Source organism: Rhamphochromis sp. 'chilingali' (assembly GCF_963969265.1).
Source record: "Rhamphochromis sp. 'chilingali' genome assembly, chromosome: 9".
In the NCBI taxonomy this organism is placed as follows: Eukaryota; Metazoa; Chordata; class Actinopteri; order Cichliformes; family Cichlidae; genus Rhamphochromis; species Rhamphochromis sp. 'chilingali'.
In genome coordinates this window covers 26,068,938-26,095,878 of record NC_137936.1, presented here as the reverse complement: position 1 = coordinate 26,095,878, position 26,941 = coordinate 26,068,938, and the positions used below count along the sequence as shown (strand labels likewise).

The 26,941-nt window shown below is 38.3% G+C and overlaps 1 protein-coding gene across 2 annotated transcripts in view; it reads right to left on the bottom strand.

Annotated features, from left to right (window-relative positions):
* mtss1 (MTSS I-BAR domain containing 1) overlaps window positions 1-26,941 on the bottom strand; it is a 74,193-nt gene that overhangs the window by 24,335 nt on the left and 22,917 nt on the right. For both annotated transcript variants that reach the window (XM_080892469.1, XM_080892470.1), the window contains exons 2-4: window positions 26,141-26,202; window positions 18,588-18,661; window positions 224-308 (exon numbers count right to left, since the gene is read on the bottom strand). In XM_080892469.1, the coding sequence (XP_080748595.1) occupies window positions 224-308; window positions 18,588-18,661; window positions 26,141-26,202 (221 nt within the window). The remainder of the gene's footprint in view (window positions 1-223; window positions 309-18,587; window positions 18,662-26,140; window positions 26,203-26,941) is intronic.

Sequence of the window (26,941 nt, the reverse complement as noted above, 5' to 3'; positions counted from 1 at the left end):
CATACAAGTCCAGCTTTCTCACACTCCCTCACACACACACACACACACACACACACAGTTGGTGTTAACATATGTCTGTTGGAAATAATTACCCAATTCCCACACTGCCTGATAAATGGTGTCACCGCACCATCATTCAAACCTTCACCTGCCTTACCTCCTTCCTACATAAAGATTATATTCAAAGCTGTGTGTGAGTGGAGGGTGAGAATTAGTGTCTTACGTGGTAAACAGCTTAAGTTTGGACTCGATGCTCCGGTGTCTCATACACATCCTGGTTAGCGCTGAGCCTATCTCCTTGGTGGCACCTGGAACAATCAGAAAATAACTTATTTTTAAAAAGAAAAAAAAAAAAAAAATCAGAATAGAGTTAATTTTAAAGTGCTCACAAAATTTAATAATAAAATGTAAATAAATTACATTCCGGTATTTGGCATTACGGTATATAGCTTATATAGTTGTTTTCTATGAGATTAACTGTACAAATGGATACAGAGAACCACAGGAGTTATCAGTCACGGCTCTATTGATCTATAATTCCTAACAAGTGTTAGTGTTGTTTTTTTAAGGGTCCAACACTGCTGATCAAAAAACACAAGAGGAGAAGAGCAATCTTCCTTTCAGGACATGATTCCTGCACCAAGGAATTCTTTTCCTTTTTTTTAATCCACATAAAAACAAAAAGCTTCAACCAGACCTGACGGAAAATGAATTAAAATAACACAGAACAACATGTTTTTACAGTTTTTAATAAAAACAGTAAAGATATCTTCACCCAAGCATTTATTAATTTATTTTTTTAATCTGAGAAATAGTACTTTGTGTGAGAAGCACAGTCAGTGGCTTTACTGCCTGGGACTGATCATTGTTACGGATGGAGTCCACCCCCACGCTTAAGTTTCCTGTCCGAGTCAGGAAAAACCCATCTTAGCTAACTAGCTAGTCCAGCTCTGTGGTCTTCAAACATTTTTGTTCAGAGGCTGATCATTAAGGAAAACCAGGATTTGCCAGTAATGCAAAAAATCTGTGTGTTCATCAATACGCACACCTGTTGCTATGCATGCTCTTAGCATGAATTAAATAAATTGACATGTAATCCACATTATTAGAGAGATTTGGTTGGATTTTGTTGGTATTTGCTGACTGTATATTTGTGAAAGACATCAAAGGAGCTGCTGAAAGGCCAGACATAAGACAGAGTCAACACCTCTGTCAGTTTAAAAGGAGCTCTTATCACTGCGATTTTACCCAGATGACTATCATCAATGTGGCGACTCTTATTTATTTATTTTTTTAAAGCTTTTTGCTGCTGCTGCTGAAAAACCAGTGAAGGAAATCTAGATCATAACCTAGATCATTATGAGCAGATGACAGGATATCTGTCAGGTTTTTGTATAACACACCACCTTAAACTTTCTATACTTCAAAACAACGTAAGGGCTCCAAAAATCTAAAGGTTTCTGAGCTCGGCTGATCTAAATGATATCTCTACATGGAACTAAACAGAATTTCCACATCATGATTTTGAGTGTCTGGCAACCCTTGCAGCAGCAATTTATGTCTAATTGTCCAGATTTATATTAACATACGTAGTGAAGACATAGAAGGACTTTGACAAGCGGTATTAAGTGTATTTATGTTTCGCCAGTAGAGCTGAATTTGCTCATTAAGTTGCAGTCATGACAACAGACAAAAACTAATCAATGAAAATTATCAACAAAATCGAACATGTCATAAAAAAGCTAAATGAAGTTTAAAAAGTCTAGTAAAGAGCTTGAAACATACAAAAGCTAAATAAAATAAAAATGGTGAATAGAGTAAAACTGTAGTAGAAAAAAATTCTGAGATGAGTAAATGAGTTGTTGCCCGTAGCCTGCATGATCTGTAAAACACAAAAACAGGAGCTGAACTGAAGCTCTTGAACATTGTAGCAGTTTGTGTGAGGTTGTTGCTTCATTAGAGGCTATTTGGAAATCAATCGGATTAAAATCTTATGATGAGTGGTGTAATGTGTGTTGAAATAATAGGTGTGTGTCTCATTTTGTTAAAAAATTATGTAAGAAAGACACCACCTCCTTTAATAACCAGTTTGGGTTTATATGATGTTACAATGTTAGCTTCATGCTGAAATGCCCACAAAAGCATGACAAATGCAAACACAGCCAGGACACATTTAAACACACTGACTAATACACATTTGATAATGAGCTTGTGTGCATATCAGGAGGTTAGCTCTCTCAGTCTCTTTCTCCATCTTTATATCATTTATAAAAGGTATTCCCCATTTTGCTCCCACTTTAAAGAACAATGATCTGAGTGGGTGAAAGCCCAGAGCTGTGATTTTTTCATGTTATGAATCAAGACATCATATATGAACACATCCATTACAATCTCCAAACCAGAAATAGAGAGAAGTGTTTGCATCTGTTAGTTTGATTGTATATTTAGGCTTGATGTAACACTATGTTTGCAGTAGGGATAAATACTAGAATAAATACCAATAGATGCCAAAATACTGAAAAGGCAGTGGTACTTGTTTTTCTTTGTTACCATAGTACCAAATGTACTGAGGTGACAGTTCTTCTAGAAATGAAACAGGCAGCGTACAGCTACAAGTGTTGTAGTCCAACTTTACTTGACGAAAAATAAAAAGATACCCCACAAGAACAGTAAAAAGTACACGTAGAAAATGGTGATTGGTGCAGCTGCCACGACAGCTCTGCTGCGACACACTGATAAAATTGATAAGGAAGGTTGAGCTGGCTAGGGAAGTAATTTGCATTTTAGGGGGAATGACCAAAGGGGTGAAACTGATTTGCAAAAGGAAATATGCAAATGATTTTATCGTGTATTTTGGATCAAGGGAGGAAATACTTACAATTTAGCAAAGCACCTAAAAGACCGACATCCAATATATATGTTTTCCTGAAAAACATGTTATCATTTTGTTTGAGACAGCTGGCACTGCCGCTGTGAAATCAACTCTGCTCCATAGGCTAAATGTTTGCAATGCCTAGTATTAGATGCTTATGATAATGTAATGCAACTATAATATTAGCAAACTATCCTAACATTTCCATTAAAGCCTCTCCAACAAAATGTAATTAAAGATCTGCCACTGCGTCTATGTTTTAAAACAAGCTTTTAATAAAGGAGTTTTGTATGTGGGATGATCACTTTGTTTTGGTATCAAGTTTGAGTGTCATGATTGAGGATCATGTAATTCTGGTGGAATTGATACTGACTACAAAATTTCTGGTGTTAAGACATCCCTAGTTTGGAGAGACTTTTTTTATTTTATTTTATTTCACCGGGATTGTTTTCGTCAGTAAAATGGTGAGGTCTGTGGGGACGCCACGGTGAGCCAATTTACACACAAAAACCAGACTAAAAGAGTTAGAACTACAGGCCCAAAAAAGAAAAAAAAGTGAGGAGAAAAACCCACACAATTCAGGCAAGTTTTATGATTTAATAACATTTTAGCTGATCAGCTGAAATTAATTCAGTAGCCTAATGGTCACTAATTACAGTAGGCCTATTCATTCAAGGTTAAAAAACAAACAACAAACAAAGCTCTCCTGCTGATATAGCTTCCTTTCCTTTCCTTTGTAAAGTAAGTAGGAAATAAAGTTCTCAGTGTGTGTCCATCTCTCTGTGGTTACACATTTTGCTTTTAGGCCACCCAGGACGCAGTATGAAAGATGGATAGCACTGCCATTAGTGCAGTTTGATGGCATCTCTTGTCCAACTCTGGCAACTATTTGTGTATTTCACCAGGGATGACAGAATGACTAGACAATGAAGAAGCTTACGTAACCTTAGGACCACTTCAGAACATTTTAATAACACCATAGAAAACGCGTGAACGTAACACATCAAGTCAGTGTAACAGGACCAGTTTCTATACCAAGTGTTTCTTAGTACAGAAATTACATGAGTTCACCAGGGGCTTTTAAAAGCCCCTGGTGAACTCATGTTTAAGAAACCAGCTTGAGATGATATGAGTGTTGTGGTATCCTGTTCAAAGCCGCCATTAAGAGATGAGTTCACTGTGGTCATATAGGGACAGACATGGTCAGCAACAACACTGTGAAAGGCTATGATGACTAAATCTTGCTCAGCTGCCACCATGAGGCTAAAAACCACAGCAGCATGAGATGTTAATGCAATCATGACAGGTACCATTCTTTACTGTTTACACCAAATTGTGACGCTGTCATCTAAATGATACAGCAAAAATGTATACAGAGATGCTTATATGCATATGCTTGTATTATTAAAAGGAATATCTAAGGTTCATCCAGGTTGCACTGTGTTGAGCCTATTGATATCTATCATACATGCCCAGTTTTTTTACAGTCTGTATTGTTTCTTAAGACTTTCTGTAACTGTATTATGGAGAGATAGGTAGATATCTATAGATAGATATACATGTCAGATATGTGAAGCCTAACGGTGAGTACGCATTCAATTCCTTGTGGATGAGCAGTTTCTGAAAAAGACACTCATGCTGTTTCAACTACCTTTCCCAATGCTACACTTTATCTCCAGCAGTAGTCTTGACCATGTCTACATTCTTTAAAGCAGTGAGATTCTGCCACGTGACTAGCCGATTAGGTATTTGCTATAAAGAGCAGTTGGGCATAAAGTGGCTGGTGGGTGTATGGGATCTTTATTCAGATTTGTTCCACATTTCGGAGGTCACATAAATGTTGAGGCAGAAGAACTAGAGTGGGGACAGAAATGCCTCTTCATTTCAACAGTGAGTCCTCTGTCGTCCTCTGCTCATCATAAAGGTTTCTTTGTGTGACTCAGTGTGTCTGTGGACACAACACTTCCTGTTAAACTGTTAATGTTTTAGCGTCTGAGACAAACAAACAGAACCGTTACTTCCACAGCCCGTTTTCCTTTTGTTGTGTTTTGTTTGCGTTTTTGTACAACAAAAATGACAACTTTTGACAAAGCAATCCTGTTAGTTCATTCAAATTAAAAAAAAAACAAAAAAAACAAAGGCAGTTACATTCCTAAACTGGTTACAATCCTAAGCACCAGAGGTATGTGGAAGTTGCTTTGGTTTTTTTTTAGATTGATCTGGTCGGTCAATCATCCTTTTCCATCCACCTACTTTCTTAACTGTTTATTCGATTAACTTAAGATCCCTGGGTCTATCTTATTTCTCAAAGAACAAGAGGCTGGGTATACCCTGGATGAGTCGGCAATATACTATATGACCCAGAGTCAGGCATACAGCAATTTACATTCTGACCAACAGGATTCATCAATAAACCGGACCTAACATGTATGTCTGGAACCTGGAGTACTCAGTGAAAACTGGATATAAATTCATTTGAAGAACTGAAAAGTGCCTTTCCAAGCTATTTGCAGCAGCTGATTAGAAGTGCTAAACAGTTGATAAGAAGTCTAAAAGATATAAATGGCACAAAGTCATCAAGGCTAAAATTAGGTTAATTATGATGCAAGTGAAAGTACGTAGCTGTTGTCTCAAGGTCCTTTGTTTTCATTTGATAAGACATTTAACTGGCATTTTTGGCACACCCATTCTACTTACACTGACTAATACTACCAGACTGCAATTTTTTAAATATAAAGCAGGCCTCAAGCAGGTCTGTATCGGCTGCATATCCAAAAACAAAACAGACACTACTATGGAACCATTAATTCTACCTATAAAAGAGAGGAGTTTGCAATGGTGTTGAGGAGCAAGATTGTCCTTTCTCTTTTAAAACAAATGTGGACGTGCTTTCAATGTTTTTCAGGCCTCTAGCAAAGGTCTTTTGATGATTTGTGACTGTGTGGGTATGTTCTGTGATTTCAGCTCTCCTACTCTGACACTGAATCGAACAATTAGTGACATCCACTTTACTCAGCTCTAGTGTGATGAAAGTGATACAGCAGATTTTCAGCAAAGAGACCGAGCTGTGTGAGCTCACACTGACTCATTTTGTGTCGTTTGAATATCTAAATCAGAGACCTGCACAGGGAGGAAGCAGGAAGGCTCACATAGGCTGCAAAGCTGACTCATAACTGACACGTTTAAAACAAAAGGACAATTACACTGGCAGATCAGGTGTGTCTGCTCATCCACTCAAAGAGCAATTTAAGAGTAAAACTGAACTGACTATCACATTAACACTCACTCAATCGTCCATCATTTCATCTGCCTCTATAGATCCTCTTTCTTTCTCTCTTATCCATCCTCAGTGCCCCTCCCCCTCCTCCAGACTTCTGTTATCCCCTTTACTTCCTTTCAACCTCCTCTCTGCTGTAACTAAACAAAATAATTATGAGCCCAACATGTGCAGCAACATGGTGGACAGCATGTGTAACATTCATAAACATGTACTCTCAGGTATGAAGTTTAGGTTCATTTCATGGGTGGGGCGAGGTGTGTTTATTTGCCTATTGCACTTCAAGTTCTCAGCTCAGGTATCAATTAAATCTTAAATGTTACAGTCATATCATCATTATCTTAATACAGCTACAGCAGATGTTCCAACAGGCCTAAAAATATATATTTTTTAAGTCTTTAAATACATTTTAAATCTCTATTTAAAATTCTAAGACATAACGATGGCTAATGAGCTTACAGTAGACAGAAAATGAACACCGTCTGGGCTGGTCCCTCAGTTCTAAGATTTTCTGGGCTTTTTTAGATAAATTTAGTTTCGTGTCATGGTTCAAGTTAAGCTCAAATAACCCTTGCTGTATAAACCAGATCATTCAAAAACTTCACACAGGTTTGAATGTCTTGAACATGTTTTAAACATGTCATACATACCGGTACCTGCACAGAATGAAATAGGTCATAGTTAAGTACATTCACATAAAGAAAAATAATTACCTTTCCATCAAAACAGCTGCGGTCAATGACGCTTCTATCATGAGCTAATTGATAAAGATTTTTTCAATCTGTTCAGTCAGTGCAGTTCAAGTTCTACATTTTTGCCATCCTGTGTTCAACATCCAAAGTATTTCCAAAGAAGAGTTTAATCATTCTCTCTTCAACTATACATACTTGTATACAGAGCTTTGATCAATTAACCACCAGCCTAGCATGCATGTCTTTGGGCAATGGGAAGAAGCCATAGTACTTGTGGGGAGCCCACATAGCTACAGGGAAAACATGCCAACTCCAAAGAAATGCCTCACCTGGGGTTCAAACCAGGAGACGCGTTGGTGTGAGGTGACCGTGCTAACTACTGTACTACCATGATGCATATACAGTGCACTTATTGGTACTATTAACAGTTAAATATTTGTCAAGTGAATATTCATTTCTTTTGAAATATTAATTTATAAAATTTGATTTATATATTTTTGTTATTGTTGACAGCCCTAAATGTACAACTGTAGCAGAGGTAAAAAAAAAAAAAAAAAAAAAAAGGACAGCTTGAGCCAGATGTTAAAGTGTAACATTCTGTCATTTAGATATGGATCACTTTAAGGTAACGTTCCTCACAGCATCGTTCAGACGTTCCCATATTTACCATTTTTATTTATTTATTTTGTTTTCTTTTTACATTTCCATTTGGCAGTTTCAGGTCTCCAAAGTTTAAAGCAACAATGTAGATAGCTTTCATTTTGTTTTCCAAATAACCCAGTGCTTCCATCATTTCCTAGAAATTACAGTTATCAGAATCAGAATACTTTATTGATCCCTGGGGGAAATTATTTTTTGTTACAGTGCTCCATTTTAAACCAACATTAAGACATTAAGTTATGACACCCTCCCATTATTTTGCCTCCATATAAGACAACAATCAAAGACCTTTAACCCTAACACATGGTGTGAACATTTATTTAATAAGACATGAATCACACATGGTGTGAAAAGGCTGTGAAAAGGTTGGGATTAGGCAATCAGCTCTCATGGATCATTTTAGTGTAAAGGTCAAATGCAATATATCAACAAGAATACCCACAGGGCTAGTGAAACAAAAGTGTGCAACCAGGTATTGAACAGTGTGGGCGGTTCTTGTGATTGTGTTCAGACATGTCTAACAGAGCTCCGTGTGGCGTGGAGATGACTTCAGAGAAAAATGTAACCTGACAAGATCAGTGTGGGAGTGAGTTTGTTTTTGATTCTCACATTTTGTTGTGTTCTGAATTTGACATAATGCAGATTTAAAGCTCTGAAGCAGTTTAGAAATTGCATTTATGAATTTGAAGTCTTTTTTAAATACACCAAAAGGTCAGACGTATTTGGTTACCAGTAAATCATGCTTGACCATGGGTATCATACAACGCTGTGTCTTTGTGAGGCCTGATATATGCCATTTGTGGTCCATTTCTAATATTTTTGCCAGGAGCATTTCTTTCTTAAATTAAATCCTGCTCAACTTGTGATGTTCTTTGCTGAATTTTCTGGCACAGAAAGCCAACACACAGACAGCATATTGCTGCCATCTGTGTGCCAGCAGATTTGTGTGAAGCCATTAGCTGGAATGTGTATTACATCAGCTGACATAATAACGTTAATACTGCCACTATTGTTTGAAAACACCACCCTAAATGTGGTTCTGTAACTTCCACTTTACAGAAGATCCTTAATGACCTCCAACACCGATTTCCACATCCTTTTGGCGAAACACCAGTAGTTAAACTTCACATGCCCATAGACGAAGCAGGAATCGTATATAGAGGTTGTTTATTTTAGGCTTCAATCACACAAGCTTAGAGCCCATCAGCAACCCCTGAAAACTATAGGTTGCTGAGGAAAAAATGTTTACTGCCTGACTAGTTAGCAAGTAGTTGCTAGACACTCCTTGCTGTTGCTAGGTGAAATCAGTCACAAACAGGGTTCTGCAATAAAAATAAATAAATAAAATTTTAAAAACTCTTTTGTCACTAGCAGATTGCTAAGGTTCCCTGTAGCCTACGTGGAACACACTGACGTCTGCAAACACTCACCAACTGCTTGCTGAGTGATAATGAAACCATGAAAAACACAAACTGGAAACAAACTGGCATTGTGGCCGACTGTGGCAATCTATTAGAGATCTAAACAATCACGAGGAGGAGGAGGGGTACAGTACTTTATACCTATTTGCAACTTATGTCACTTTTAGCAATTACTCGCCAACTGGCTGGGGAATACCAATTTTTCCTTAGTAACCTGTGATCACCAAGGGATCACTGACCAGTCTCTGGGACTGACTTTCTTTAAACTATCAGAAGCCATAAATAATAACTGAAAAGAATATTTGATCAACTGCCCAGCCATACTTAAAGGACACACTCCAAAATTTTGACAGGAAACCACATCAGACAAATTAATACTCAAAGCATTGGCATCAAACTGTTTTGATCTTATTTTTGTCTAATTTAGGATTATTATTTAGGATTTTTTTACCACAGACATAGACACAGAGTTCTAAAAATATTGAAATATAATTCACCAAAACAAGATATATGTAAGTAAATAAGAATTACATGACTACAATCAGTCTTAAGTGGAAAAAAAAGGAAAAACAAAACTCCAGTCACTGATAATTTCCCTCCATTTTCCAATGACGACGCCAGAGAAACAGTGCAAGGGCTGTTTGTCCTTCTCCTAAACCCAGATTTTCCAGCTTCACTCTCCTCCTCACTGCTCATAATGTGGCCCTTTCAGAAAAGCCTGTAAGTGTGTATGTGTGAATTAATTCCTGTCATTTTTTTTTATGCTCCTGAGTTGTTCCACCAAGACTAGCCGCCAGTGTTTTCTTTTCCTCCAAACCTACTGTGATTGTGGCCATCAGGAGAAGAAAAAAAACCCTATGTATCATGAGTTTACATAGTTGATCAGTTTAGACTCAAAGGCCTTTCAATTTCTGCATGCACTGTGGCTCATTTAACCTTTCCCCTTCTATTGATCCACTTGTTATTGATTAACTGACCAGCTGACCAGTCAATATAGAGAAAACTGCATGTTTACCTCTGCAATACTTGAGCAAGCAAACATGCAGAGAAAGCTGACCTTAGGAAACCTCTGGTGGAATTAGTCAGGACTCAGTAGGTCGTCTTGTGATCTCTGTGTGTGTAACTGTGTGTGTGCTTTGAAAGCCCCATGATGCTAAAGACGTCAACAGTTCCTTGGTTACTGAGGAAACCAGTCATGTGGAATCAAGAGAGGAGGGGAACCTGCTTTGAAAATCAGCTGATTGTGATGAGATTTATTGAACTCTAGTGCTGTTCTTATTGTCACACTTTAAAATTAACATTAATAAATACTGGCATTCATTTACTCATAGAAATTAGAAGAGGAAGACACTCAAAGACTTTAAATCAATGCAGGAATTAGTTAGTTCTCAGTTAAAGCCATGAGAAAGAGGAGAGCCTTTATCATTGTTTACTGAAATATAACAGAATTAAATCACATGTGATTTAATTGGATAACCCATCCTATCCCCCACTAGTACTGCCACAAACGATTATTTTGATAGTCGACTAGTCAGATCATCATCCATTGGACGTAAAACGTACAGCTTATTGCACTAGCATGCATCTGCTCTTATATAACTATCATTAGCTTACAGCTTTAAGTGTTTAAGGTATGTGCTAACTAAAAATAAAGACAAGATGATAGTTTATTAAATTTAAATGAAATTTGCAGATTGTTTCGGTGGTGTTTAATAAACTCCTTGCTATCTAAAATATAACAGGACACCGGAGTATATTCTCGAGCACCTTTAATCTCTTTTCAACTTTAATCTCAGCCAAACAGATTTACTCAGGAACAAATAAAATACTAAAAAAGCCAAACAATAACATTTTTAAGTTATCTAAGTGACTCATATATCATGTTTAACCTGAGTAGCGAAAGACGGCGGTGGGTTTGAAGACGATTTGCCGGGAGTCCGGTGTTCTCACGGGCTCTAGTGAGCCTTGCCCCGGGCTCGCTATCGAGCTAGTGGGTAACAGACGTCTCCGAAAACGTCGGAGCTCTTTTGAAAATATGTGGTGTCTTGATAAACTGAGCAGATATTTGAGGTTTACACAGCTACATTCTTGCCTAAACGTTTATTTTGTGACCCAGAAAGAATAATGAGAGTAATATTAAAACTAACTAGCTGCCGCCATTGTTGTAAACTGCGCTGGGCCGCGCTATGAATTCTGGGACACAGCTTCTTCTTCTTCGGGGTTTAACGGCAGCTGGCATCCTTGTACATGCAGTGCTGCCATCTTCTGTTTCAGTCCGTTATTACACTCTTAAATCCTACTACCGTATTTCCCGGACTACAAAGCGCACCTGAATATTAGCCGCACAAGCTAAAATCAGGGGAAAATCCTGTTTTGTACATACATTAGCCGCACCTGACCAAAAGCCGCAGGTGTTTCAATGTTGACTTATCATATGTAAGAGAATGTGCACAAAGGGAATTGTCAGGAAAGAGATGGCTGTTTGGAGACACACCCCTTTTATTAATATTTTGAAAAACAAGTTATGGGTACATATTTGCATAACTTTTTAGGTATATGTACAAGTAGCGGTAATTACAAGTACGAAACATGTACTGTGCTTCATAAATGAGTAACAAATGTAGTACATAACAATAACCTACAGCACACCAGAAAAATAGATTCAGACTACCTTTTAGGCTCAGGTGCAGTGACACGGCTTTAACAAGAAGAAAAGTCAGTCATTCACCACCATCTTCCTGCGCACTAAAACCACCAAAGTCCTCTTCTCCAGTGTCGGATACGAACAGGCTCAGGATGGCTACGTCATCCACTCTCCGCTTCTCTCCTTCGTTGTCACTTATAAAACCAAAGAAATCCTCGTTGTCAGTGTCAGAGTCAAACACCCTCAGAAGGGCCGTGGCGGTGTCCTCCTCTCCATCATGCAGCAGTGCAGCCCTTCAAAATCCGTTGGTGATCGTGGATGTTTTCACACTTTTCCACGCTGTCAGGTTCCACCGGTGGAGTTGAGCATAACTTGCTTTTCGCAAGTTTATCGCCGCTCGTCATCCACGACTCCCGCTGAACGCGTAGCGTTAATTTGAAGTTTGTTTTTCGCGCTACTTGTACGGCACTATGTTGCCTGGCGGATGGACACGTGACCAACATACCACTCTTGAACCCAGATACTGTGTGTCTGATCACATGCCCTTCCGCCAGGCAACGTAGTGCCGTACAACAGCGGAACAAACAAAACAAATCGTCTTACGATATGACAAAAATCATGGACAATCCATAGAAAAGCCGCACCTGACTAAAAGCCGCAGGGTTCAAAGCTTGTGCAAAAAGTAGCGGCTTATAGCCCGACAATTACGGTACTTATTCCTGCGTCTTTTGGGATCTTGCAAAGCTTCAAACGACGCGTCGACTATTAAATCAGTCGTCGACGATTTTGATAGTCGACGTAATCGTGACTAGTCGACTAATCGTGGCAGCCCTATCCCCCACACACACGCATCGGAAAAAGAGGTGACATTAGCCAGTCAGCAGCCTTAGACAGTATCACCTCTTCCATTTAGGGATACTCTAACCGATCAGGTGTTGATTGCTTTAAAGCAATGGCTCAATGCAATGAGTTCATAAGTGGCTTTAAAAGCTCCGACTTATTTTCTAAACCAGCTTCTTGTTGAGAATTATGGGGCCTTACATTAACACATTAACCCTGTGACAGACTGGCAACCTGTCCAGGACGTTCCCAAACGTTCACCCTGTGACACCTGGAATAGGCTCCAGCCCCCACAACTCTGAACTGGAGCGTATGAAAATGAATGCATGAATAGATATTAACACACCACCTTAAGGTCTGAAGTAGCTGCAGCTCAGTAAGAAAAGATGCCTCATAGTTCTGTGGATTTAGCAATAATCTGCCAGTTTCAATTGTAATCATGCCAAAGTGCTCAGTTTGGTAAGCAACAACAAAAGCAGATAAAGGAGGATGAAATGTCTCACAGGACAACGATTTTCTGGCTTTGCTGATTTGTGAGGTCACCTATTAGAATATTTTTTTAAAACTGGATGTTTACTAAAGTGTGCCAATGCCTGTAACAGGAACCTATGACAAAAAAATCAACACATGAGAATCAGCTGCCATCAATCAAACGGCATCCTATGGCATAAATGTGACTTTATGACGTTTGGAGGGAGAGACAGTTTCATATTTTTTTGATAGTTGCATATGTGGGAAGCAGACTTTAAATAAAGCTATACTGTCCAGTCAAAAAAATAAAATCTTCAATTACAACAGTTTACCTGTGTGGTTTTATTTCGCATGCCTTTTCTGGCTGTATTCAACAACTGATGTTACAGGTATTGACACAACACAAGGATGCTGTCAGCGTCTATGAAGCATGAAAGTGGATAACGAACAATTAAAGTCAGCTGTCACTGAAAGTTGTCCTGACACGTTTCCACATTGAGAAACAGCAACATGGGGTGTTCAGCAATGCTGAACAATGCCACCTTTGACCAAGACACCAACTGATACCTGTCACTCATGTCTGTCTGTCTGTCCTGGTAGAAAAAAAAATTCAAATGCACAACTTCTCCGTTTCCCATACCACAAAACTATGACATCATGAGTATTACCATGAAAAGCAAACAAAGTGCCTACACATAGACCCGCCAAACCAGTTCTGACATACATGTAGTCCCCTGCAGGCAATTCAAGGGGCTGAAAAGGAGAAAACAATTAGGGAATTTACAAGATGCCAGGACTTGCCAGTGTTAAAAGTGAACATGTGTAGGAGTGTGTGTTAAATGCATTGGCCCTGCTTAAAGTCAGCTGTTCCTTTTTCTTTTGTCTGCCTTTTCTCTCACACACTGGACAGCTGAGTTGAGACTGCAGAGAATGAGGGGGATGAGGCAGCTGTCAAAACACTATGCAGATGCGCGCGCATGCACAACAGAGGAATGTGTCTCATCAACGCGCAGTGTGTGAAGGCTATATCAGCTTCACATTGAACTAAGTGCCAACAGATGGTAACCTTCCTACATCCACCGCTGTGCCAAACAAGAACCAAGGTTTGATTACGGCACAAAATATAATTAATTTTTATAATTTGGATAGTAATTATAATTTCATTTATTTAGCATGACTACTCATTAAATTAACACTTTCCTTTGGGAGGTGTGACCATGCACAAAAGCATGAAAGGGTGCGTGGTCAATATAGTTAAAACAGGGGGTCTGACTTGGATGTTTAGTATGTCCATTTTCTTGATGAACAAAGTGCAAGTGAATTAAATACCATTTGTTTTAATTACACTTATGGTGACATTCCTAAAGCCCTTGAGGTGAGCTCCGAATTATTTTATATTTAGGAATTATAAGACATTTTAGAAGAAATTTAAATATAAATATAGCCCATTTTAATTGAAAAACAAACATAAAATAGCAAAAAAAAAAAACAGGTGGATGATTTGATGAGGGATACACAGGAGTCTGGCACAAAGTATTGGATGTAAAGTCCATCTTAAAAGGGCAACAGCTGGTCCCTGCCTTCCCTCCTGACAACATATAGATTGGGAAACAACAGGAAAAGACATTCTTTGGAGATCTCCACAGCAGCCAAACAGAGGCTGATTGACTGCAAACAAGGCAACCTAGGGCTGTGCGATATGACCAAAATCTCATATCCCAATATAAGACATTTTTCATCCCGATAACGATATATTTCATACAATAGTGCATTTTCTGTAAATTCTGTGAAACTCGGGCAACTCGACTTGCGTGAAGTGTTTTCATCTGGGCGTCGTTTATCTGGAGTCGAGTGTTTTGACCGATGCATGAAAGTATATATTTAGAAGTTGCAATAGCTGTCATTTTCTTTGTGAGTATTTATTACATGGCGTGCTGCGGGGGAAAAGCCTGTTCTAACATTTGAGTCTAAGGTTTATTTTGAGCACCTGACCACTCTTATTTGCTTCTCATCCATAAACTCTCTTTATACACTTTCACGCGATTCTCACGTGGGTGGTAGAAGAGGTTTGTCATGTTTGAGTCTGTGGTGTTGACCGGTTTGCGGCATAATTTGCATAGTAGTTTTCTGGTCCATGTCAGACTTTTCATAACCAAACCATGTCAATGCTACAGAGGTAGCCCCTTGCTTAGGAATAAGGTCCTCGATTTCTTTTGACTGGTCCTTCTGTTTGGAGCTACCTGGTTCTGCCTCATCTTCACTGGCCATGCTGTTATTCTCTGTATGGTGACCAAACAATGAAAGAAAATATTGCCGTAAACAGTGTATTTTGCGACGCCACTAAACAAACGATAGCATGTAACATGAAACGATAGATGTTTTAATTTTGGCATCTAGTATATTTCGTTATATCACACAGCCCTAAGGCAACCCAACCCTCAGTCATGTGGCACCAAATGCAGACTGGGTGATAGACCCTTACAGATCCAGAGACAACTATTATAGCTATAAACAGTAAAAACATTTCTACAGATTCACATTTTAAAACTTTTTACAAAATCTATTTCTTCTAGATAGATTTTGCTGAGTAATGTCCTTCTTCTAGGGCTGCATTAAACAGCACGTGATTTCGGGTGCCGGTTAAGTTGGTGAGCAGGTGACCATCTGCTTCTTACATCATACATCATTAGCAGTTTCCGAGTCCAGACACCTCTTCAGTTTCCAGACTCAAACAAACACTGCGGCATCACTAACAGTTAAAAACTCTAAATTCTTTAGTCTGAAATAATAAACAAAACACAAGCTTTGTAGTGAAAATGAATATAAAATATATAAATATATAAAATAACTATGACTACCCTCCGATTATGTCATTCATATAATTGTTGCAAGTTCAGAAATACCAAGATACAGATTATACAAGGCAGAACAGACTTCTGATGTTGTACCAAACAGGTTCTGATTAACAATTCTCTCAACCTGAACTGAAACATTTTGTGCCTTCTTAAACAAACTTGAATGAGTTGGCAGGCTGTATGAAGTCTTCTTGTAAACTAAAATTATGCTTCAACGTTGCTCACTGGGGGATCAATGAATTGCACTATTTTCTAGGCCATAAGCCACCTGCAAAGGTCTTACAAAAAGAAAAAAAATGAAAACCTACAGCATCCATGTTTACTAGCTTGCAATCAAGCCCCGACTTCTTGGCACACTGCAGTTTCTCTTGGCATGTTAGGGTCTACCACTGAATGACTGTAGTGTGACACTACTGGAAAAACTGAATATGCAAGTCAAGAGGAATGTATCTAAAACCTTCCACATTTTCACCACTCTACTAATCTGTATGCAAGTTTATCTTCTGTAATTCATGATGCTGTAATTTCTGTTTAAGTGACCGTTCTCCAACATCTACAAGTCAGACATGATACTAACGCTGGTATTGGTACTGGATCCATACCATCATGACAGGATCGATACTTTACTTTTTTCCTCTAAGTACAGCATGTAGCCCACTGAATTGTGTTAAATAAATTATTTTTTAGGAAATGAAAAAATATACCTTAAACATGCACCAAAAAAAGATCTGAACGTTTTGAGTTGACTGTATATTTTATTTAAATCCATTAGCACATTTAAGGAACAGAAGATGACCCAAAGTGCTTTATTAACAGGCACATTTACATTCCAGGTCTCAAAGAACCCCAACTTCAAAATACAGAAGCTGAAAGTTGTGTTTTGTTGTGTTAACTTATTAATGTGGAAATTGTAAATCGTAGTGATTTAGTGGTCGATTATGATTCACCCTATAAATCATTACACACTGCCCTCCCCTACATATGCTGCCTTTATAAGTTAAAAGTATTGGTATTGGCAATACTGGCTCTGTATTTTTTTTGGGTATTGGATCGATACCAAAATCTGCAGTATTGCACACCAATACTAAACACAGCAACATAACCCTCCCACCAACAAGCATGTGGGAGGTGGAACACTAGTTACAACACTATTGGTAAGCATATTTGAATAATGTTTATATGGAATTAATTTGTACAAGTAATTCCTTCTAGTAGCCTATCACACTTTATTTTATTTTTTTTAATTTAGACTGACAAAAAGTCCTGTAATCTGCTGCCAATTTAGAGAAAACACAAAAGTTTATTTATTCTGACTCATTCTTTTTTGAACAGATTTTGGAATTTCCAACAGACAAACGTCATTGATTGGTTATGGTGGCAATGACAGTTCTTACAAAGAAAATCAGTTTAAATAAACTAAAAATAAATAAATAAATAATAGGACTTTCGTATAGCGAAGATCAGAACTAGCCAAGAAAATTGTGTGATGTTTTAAAAAGTTATTCAATTTCCCATTCTCTGAACCAAAGAAAAGCAAAAAACAACATTTGGGAAATTCCAACCATTAATCCAATCTTAATGGATTCAGAGTTGCTGAGGTCTGGGGCCTATGCCAGCTGGGTGAGTATATGAAAAACCGTAAACCTTATATGTTGGAGATTTTGATCGATTCAGAACGCAAAAATGTTCGTTCATTTTTTATTTTTTTTTTGCTACTTGGATTCAAGTAGCAGGAACTACAGTTTATCTGTGACCTATGAAGGAAACATGTGATGAGGCAGTTTACAAATTTTGTCTACAGATTGTATCCTAAAGGCTGTTAATCAATTCACTGTCAACCCTCTCACTTATACACACACACACATTTTCTTTAGCACTCCCTGATTCAATATTTCCAATAATAACCAGAACTACAAGAAATCATTTCAAAATCTTGGCTGAGACTAAACAGAGAATCCCACATTAAAATGTGTCATGGTCTTAACCATGACACAGAGCCTTTTACAGCCTTAGTTACAGACAAATTTGCATTTCTTCTATACATTTTCAACAAAATTATTAGACTTCTCAGATGACCTGAGATGTTACCTGAGGACATGCAAACCGAAAAGCACCCACAGGCTACAGTAGGATTTGAATTAGTGACTGCTTTTTGTTCAAGTTTTTGTTGAGTATGTCCAGCAGACTAATCACAGCCCTTAAAAATGTTTAATTAACTGTTCATTATTTATTAACATCAACAGCATAATCTTCATTAGTTGAAGTAAACAAAAATAGCATTAGATTAAACCTGATATGTAAAAAGCTTTTTCTGGTGAACTAGAGCACTTTATGGCATTTGCCTGATAGAACGCAATCGAAGGTTCTTTAACACACAAAATTAGCCATGTTGTCACTTAGCCCGACTTATGGTGAGGAGGTATACCCTGGACAGGTTGCCACTCAATCACTGGGCCATCAAAGAAAGGCAGATAGAACGAGCAATGTACTGACAATTAGCTAGGGGCTTGTCCTGCCACATACCATCCTTTAGTAGCACAATGGTTAATGGTTTTTACTTGATATTCTATCCCACCCACATACTGTCCACGGAGAGTTAACAGCGCTAATTAGCTCCCTCATGATGTTACTATTTATAATAAAAAGAGAAACAGTGAAAGATCACATTGTGAGGAGAAAGAAAGAGAGAAAACATTTATCTTGATTTGCTGTGAGTCACATAAAAACACAGAGCAAGATGATAACAACTGGGCCACAGACAGTAACGTGTCAACTGTGTGTGTGTGTGTGTGTGTGTGTGTGTGTGTGTGTGTGTGTGTGTGTGTGTGTGTGTGTGTGTGTGTGTGTGTGGTTACCTCTGGTTCCGGTCGCCATGTCTGCCACCTTCTGAAAAGCATCCAGGAAGGCTCCGGTCACCACGATGGTCGTTCTGAAACAAACAACACGTGTTACCTGTCGTGCTTAATGTACACATAATATCATTCCATCATGCTATCATTTGTTCAGGTTTAGAAAGCAAAAGACGCCACTGCATTAACTCCTCCAAGAAAAGCCCAACACACAGTGTCATGGCAACATGCGTAGGTAGACGATCAACTGGTTGAAAGCACAAGCATGACATTGTAAAGAACCAACAACTCTTTAGATGGATTAAGTTAAATACCACACAAAAACCTCCTTTTTAGATTTTTACTAGCTTTAGTAAATATGCTCTATCGCACTGATGAGGTGTCTTGCAGAGCTTATTTGTGCTTCGGGTCTCAATCAAGTTTCAAAGAGACACAGGCTCACAATTTAATGGGCATTGCGTCCACACTTCCGTTGGATGGTAACGTTTAAAACGAAAAAAGTCTCTCACTCTCTGATGAACATTTGCATGAGGCTGGAACTGTGGTCACGCTCAGACTCACTGAGGACCACGAAGCCGCCAACGCAAACAAATTAGATGTGACGAGAAGGACAAAATCTTAAATGAGTTCACACTTGAGCAGTGTTTATCAGAAGTTCCCATTTCAGAGGGTGCACACTGGTATCAGGCATGGCTTATTTGATACAGAATCATAAACAAAGTGACTACAGCATACAGTATGTACCTTTGGGGTTTGGACAAACTGTTAAAATCTGCAACAGTGGGAATAAATAGGTCAGGTAATCAGACACATAAGTGCCACCATAAGAACTTTTTCTAAATCTGAAAGACACACACACACACACACACACACAAAATCAGAAGATGCATCCCGAACAAGCCTCTGCACTACTCGAGGAAAAAAAAACCAACCCCCCCCCCCCCCCCCCCCCCCCCCCCCCCCCCCCCACTTTTATTATGAAAGTCAGTCTGGTGAAGATAAATGAGTCCAATCACCTGCAAAGGCCAGTGTTAGGAGTGCAACTGGAGACCTTGAGAGGCGCACATCAGCTACATCAATGGATCTTTTGTCTGTGTATGTGTGTCAATTACCAGTCAGGTCTATGCTTCTATAGCTGCGCAAGTGCATGTATGCACACACACGCACACACAGTCATTATCTCTGAAAGCCAAACTAAGAAGATCATATGACACTCCTGTCTCTAGTTTGTGCATCTGACCTCAGTGGAAATTCTCTTTCATATTAAGACCAAAGAGTTCTTTCTCTCTCTCTCTCTCACACACACACACACACACACACACACACACACTTAACAATGCAGTTCACAAACAGGATAGGCTGAAGACAACAATCCAATTTACAACAACTTTTTAGAAAATATGGAAGAATAAAAGTGTAAACATTAAAAAATAAATAGTCAAATGACTCAACAAATTAATGAACCAATTACAATAATAATAATAATAATGATAATAATAACAGCAACAACAACAACAATAGTAAATGCTATACAAGCACTGCTCAGTGGTTATTTGATAAGCTGGAAATATAAAGCTCACATCTAAGTCCTCATGTTTTTAAATCAGATATTGGGTTTGTATCTGTGACATTATGTTTTTTCCTATACAAACTGAGACAGACTAATTTTGTTATTTAAAGATTGCATTAAACACTCTGCAGGTTAGTGCAGGATACAGGTTAGTTTGCTGTACTGTGATGGATTTAAAGTAAACAACAGTGTATTGAACTGGTGCACAGTGGCTGTGGTTTCATGGTCAGAGTTAGGTTACATCAAGTGTAGCAGAGATTGGTTTAATTTTAGTTGATGATGCTTAGATCCACTTAATGAATTCCATCTTCATACCAACTTTATACCATCTTGAAAAAAGACAGCATGAACTGGAGTCGTGTTTTCTTAACTGTCTGTGCTCAAGTGCCTTTAAATACATTTTATTATACCACACTGTTTAAATCGTATTTACCAATTTGCTGTGCCCATATGATTTTGCATGTTGTCCTATCAATGCACCAGCAGTAGACTTATAAAGGTAGGAATAAATCTGGTGCATTAACCAGAGAACATGTTAATTGGTGCACACTGTCCATAATTATATATAATAACTGAACAGAAGTAACTAACAATAATTTAATTTAATAACTTTCCAAAAAACACCTAATAACAGTCCCAGCATTGACAATAATGTGTTGTAGCACATAGACACACAGTCAGACTACAAGAAACATATAATATAATTAAACACGCTCTTGAAGCTCTGTATGTGCAAATATGTATTTGATCTTCTCCATCTAAATCCCTCACTGAATGAACACTCTGGTGGTGCTGCAGAAAAACACAGAGTCCCAAATACTTTAGCAAGACTGAAAACCCCACTGGAGCCTAAGAGAGGCTTCAGCTTGTCTTTTCAGCTTGTAACTGCTGCTTTAAAGTTAAACTACAGATCTACAGACCAGAGTCTGACTGTTTTGTTTGTTTGTTTTTTTTAGCTGAAATCTCTAATTAGCCCAACTGCAGAAACATATTTTTTGCTATTAAAAATGGTGCAGCAATGAGCCATCACTGATAAAAGATGTCAAGTGAAACGGACTTGTTATATTTATTATAACTGTAAACTCATTTGAATCTTTCATTTTTAAAGAAGTGTTATGTCATCATGTCTGTTATCAGCAAAATTTCTCTGCTAGTCAAGCTTAACAGTTCATGCATGAAAAGAGACAGGAAAAATGGAGTTAACTGTTTCATCACCCTCGATGATCAGCCTGAAAGTTAAACTTTATTTTGTCAATTCTGTACTACAAGGAAATACGTTTATGCGAATTCCAGTGAATATTTATATTTACACATATATCCTAAATGTGTGCCCAGTATGCAGAAGAGTCCAACTCTTCTGCATGCCTCAAGCTATTTGTTGTCAAAACTTCCTCCTTTTGACTACGATTACAGCATTTTACCAGCTCAACTGCATCAGACAATGTTCCATTTTGAGGCCTTTGGACCTCTTGCAAATCATGACATGCCTGTATTTTGTGTTTTCATAATTCAAGCTATGAAATACTACCTGGTGAAGTTTTAGTGTTAATGAGGCTAGAAGGTATCGAGAAAAAGTGAATTAATAAACAAACAAACAAACAAACAAACAAACAAACAAACAAACAAACAATCTTTATTGGTGGCTGTATGAATAAATATAACTGTGAAGTTAATGTGAGAAATAAAGCTTTGTGTGTGCAAATTATCCACAGCTGATCTTTTAAGTAGCATTAAACATTAGAGCAAAGTGGATGCCCTTTATTTATGCCTGTATCTGTAGCTTTGTGTGTGCATAGCTGGCTGACTGGCAGGGCTAATGGACTGTGACTGGCTACAGCAAGCAGAGCGATGCTTATCAAAGTAAACTGGCCTACTGGGAAATTCAGCAATTATACTGTCATTAAACCAAGCCAGCTACTGGACAGAATTAGCCTGGGTCAGAACATGTGCAGCTTTCATGTAAAACGACAGAATACAACAATGACCAGTAGGGCTGTTTGATATAACGATATATATCGGATGACGATATAAAAACCTCTATAGTTTCATTTTACGCTATCGTTTGTTTCGTGGTGTCGCAAAATAAACTGTTTACGGCAATATTTTTTCACCCTTTTGATCATGGTTTTGATGGTCACTGTAGTGGCTATATTAATTTCTTAAAGTTCTCTCTTTCTCTTATATTTAATATAACCACACTACAGACGGACAAGCGCCTGTTTTTATGCGTTGTGGTTAGCAACAACAACGGTAACAGCATTGCGTGTCCGCTTGTTTATGTTCCACATAAACCTTTCACAATAAAGCTCAAGATCCTTTTGAGACTTTTCAAAATAAACTGAATCACATGAAAGAGCAGATTATTTACGGATGAGAAGTAAAAAAAAAAAAAAAAAAGAGCCGCCGGGTGCTAAAAATAAACCTTAGACTCAAACGTTAGAACAGGCTTTTCTCCGCAGCACGCCGTGTAATAAATACTCAAAGAAAACGGCGGCCGTTACAACTTATGTCTAAAAATGTATAGTTTCATGCATCGGTTAAAACATCGGTCTCCAACCTTTTTTGCGCCACGGACCGGTTTATGGCCGACAATATTTTCACGGACTGGCCTTTAATGTGTGGAAATTACGGAGGCTATCACTTATCACCTGACCAAAGATATGGCTCCCATCAACACTGTGCAAAACGAGGGATTTAGGAAAATGATCAACACCCTAGACAAACGCTACACAGTGCTGTCCCGCAACTATTTTTCTATTGTTGCACTACCTGCTCTAAACACGCAGTGTCGAGCAACGGTGGAGACGGAATTTCAAGCAGTACAACATTTTGCGGCAACAACAAAACGTGAGACATTTGTTGTTTTTATGTTTATTTTATGTTCAGTCTCAACTGTTACGAAGTTGATGAGCAGTTAATAAGTGCAATAAATATTTATACTGGAAAAGAAAATCGTGAGAGAATCGTGATCTCAATTCTAAGCCAAAAAAATCGTGATTCTCATTTTATGCAAAATCGTGCAGCCCTACCTTACACTCTAAAAATCTCTTAGTCTCTTAATCTCTAAAAGCCCAAATCTCTTAGTGTTTCATCTGCGACCTAAAACTGATGTCACAACGACACAAGACAGGATGCGGTTGATTTGTCATCGTGGGCAAATATTTTCTATGGAAAAACGAACTGAAAAAACATGACTAAGTATTTGGCAACATGCCATCCAATTATAGTTCAGGGAAACTGACAATGTTCTGCTGAGTTGCAGGATGATCAACAAGATTTTCTGACTGATAAAAGATATCAAACAGTCACATTCCTATTTTAAATAGGGATGGTCATGACCTTCATATATTTAAACTATGAAGTTATTAAAAAAAAATTCTGGTTCATTTAGCAATTTTTTCCCTTTTAAGATAAATAATTTCCCTTACTAATAGGGGTGGGCAGTAGAAACTGTATACGGTAGAAACGATATGAATTTGGCCAACGGTAGAGATTTTGACTATACCGCTCTACCGCGAAAGTGCATGTTGATAGTGTCATCAAGCTGCGCCTGCTTTGGTCGAAAGCATCGCAGCAGCTGCAAGCAGTATCATCTGCAAATTATGCTGGGCGACAGTAATAGTGAAGAGAGGAAGCACGTTTTGGAATTTGAAGAAAGCCAAAAACTGCGCTTGAATGTTGAATTCTCTCGCAGCTGCTCTATTCCCATGTTGTTGCAGTATATTAATAACTAACCTCGTATTGTGGATGGATTATCTCAGTTGTTGTCCTGACTGAAGTTTGGTTCGTTTACAGCATCCTGCCATGCGATTGCATTTGACCCTCACATTAACTTTTATCGAGTGGAAAGAAGTTAGCGTTCATCCTCTAGCTTCACTGTTTATGTTATGCTAACATAGCTGTGTCACTAGCAATCACGTAGCACATCATTATATATTATATACTGAGGCTCCTGACTACGGAAGCCGTAATGCTCCGGCAATCCATCAAGTGGTGTGGCTTCGTAGTTCACCAAAGTGGTACTAAAACATTTTTGATAGATTTTTGAGGGCCGTGTCACACATAAAATCGGTTCAAGGTCAGTAAGCACAACCAGAATTCATACATAAGGCACACCGGATTATAAGGCGCACTTTCGATTTTCGAGAAAATTAAAGGATTTTAATTCCACCTTTATGGTGCAGAAAATACGGAAGAAAAAATATATTGCGATATATATCATTACTGCAAATGCTTCAAATTATACCGCGATATGGATTTTAGGCCATATCGCCCAGCCCTACTTACCAACACCAAAAACAGTTTGCAAGTCACTATTAACTCATTCACTGCCAGCCATTGGCAGTGAATGAGTTAAACCCATTGACTCATTCACTGCAACTGACGGCTAGAGACGTCAATGGCAGTGAATGAGTTAAACAACAAAAATATAACACTCGGTAGTGAGAGAATAAATAGAGGAGAAACATGCAAAACTGTTAAAACTAACATGTCACTGTGACACACTTATGACATGTTCAACAGCTTGTCTTTGATGATTTGATGAGTGGTTGAAAACAGTATCGTTGCGTGAAACGGCAATATCTGGTTTTATACAATAGGTTATGACCAAAAATTTGTGATACAGTTAGGAGACCTCATCTATGGGCTCAAAATGTGGTCATAAATATTTTGTACTTGTAAATCGGTTTTGTACTTGTAAAAACAAATTTGTGTGTGCATAAAAAAGATTTGTATGTGTAAAAAAAATTTGTGTGTGCGTAAAAAAGATTTGTATGTGTAAAAAAAATTTGTGCGTGCGTAAAAAAGATTTGTGTGTGGACTTAGCCCAAAAAAACCCCTGCAAGTTACAAGTACGAATTTTGACCCTATTTTTCTTCCTTTAAGCTGATTGGTCAATGTCATGTCAATCACAAATTAAACAATCCAATCAGAGAACAGATGGGTTTGGCTGTCGGAGGGGCACTTTTTTGAACTGCAGGTCCTTGAAGGGTAATCTCTATATAAATATCCGATAGCAGCTAGGTCCCCTTACTTTCAGCAGCTGTTGAAAGGATAAAGTTGTGGTATGTCAGTGGTTAGAAATACCATTATTACTTTAGGATTAGTTTAACACAACGTCAGGGCTGACCCGGGACCATTGCTGTGAGTCACAGTGCGCAGCATAAAAGTCCTTTCACATCGGACGCAGGATGTGCTGCTAATGCTAACTGCTAACTAAAAGCAAAGGATCCAGAATTTGTTGCTGGCTGCTGGGCTCTGTGGGTTTTTGCAGCAGCTCTACCTGTACTAGATGCACCTGCTCCTTGTCGTTTTTATCTCTGACTTCATGTGAACTACAAGAGTTTGTGGGGTTTTTTTGCTAGTTCTTCAAATGTTCAATAAAAACATCTATGCTAATTCATAACGAAGAAAGCTTTGTAATGAAGACTGTCATTTCCAAAACACTGCCCCCCCCCCTGCGTCCGCAGCGCTGGTGAAAAGGCTGTGGAAGTCCCTGTATTAAACACGTAGTCCTGTGACACAAAAATCACCAAACTCGGACGACCACAGACTGTTTTACTTCGTGGTGATGAAGTAAAATGCTGGGTTGGCATGTAAAAGGGCATTTATTCCCTTCAAAGACCTGCAGTTCAAAAAAAGCGCCCCTCCGACAGCCAAACCCATCTGTTCTCTGATTGGATTGTTACATTTGTGATTGACATGACATTCACCAATCAGATGAAAGGAAGAAAAATAGGGTCAAAATTCGTAGTTGTAACTTGCAGGGTTTTTTTTTTGGCTAAGTCCACACACAAATCTATTTTACGCACACAAATTTTTTTTACAAGTACAAAACTGATTTACAAGTACAAAATATTTATGACCACATTTTGAGCCCATACTCATCTACAGGTTAATCTGCTCTACAGGTGAAAATGTTTCATGTTAATAATGAGCTGCTGATTTAAAAACACACACAAAAAAGGGGTTAAAATGTGCCTCTTACCTGAGCTGTGACTGCAGTTTATTTCCTTTGGATACAAAGTCCTCCCATGTAGGATAACTGGCCTGCGGGGGGGAAATGAGAAGACAAATGAGGGCATTAAACCTCTGTAACACAAGTCAGGATGCAACAAGATTCCTTAAGTCTAAAAGAGATGTTAACAATATTTCTTTCACAGCCATAATCCTGAAGGAGTTGTAGCCTTAACGAAGGGAGAAAGGGGCATTATTTAGGTATTAGTATTAAACTTGCCAGACATTTGTCTGCACAGGACTGGAATGTGTAGAAAACAAATCACACAAAACTGAACAGAGACGCGTAAAGCTGAAACATTTGACCTATTTGAATCCAACAGGAGCATTCAACATCAACACTCTGTGAAACAAAAACTGAAAAATTACAGTCCTAAGGGGAGTTCATATTCCAACAAACTATGTTAAGAGAAAGAAAGGTGCTACAGAAAATATGTTGTCAGTGCTTTAGCAGAGCATTACAGCTGCAGTATTAAATCCAGTGAGGATTAATGGACTCCACTTAAATGAATTTGGGATTTAATCAAAATGAAAATCAGGATGACAGAAAGAGAACAGAGGTCTGAAATGTACAAATGCGGGGGGGGGGGGGGGGGGCAGCATGAAGGTATTAAAGAAAGTAAAACATTTAGGTCAAATGAGATGGAAAATCTAAAAATAAATACTGAATATAAGTGAAAGGTTTGACAAAAACCTTGTTTTCTATTTTACTGGATAGTTTATTGCCAGTTTTCAGTTAACTAATGACAGATTTAAGCAATAAATGCAGCTC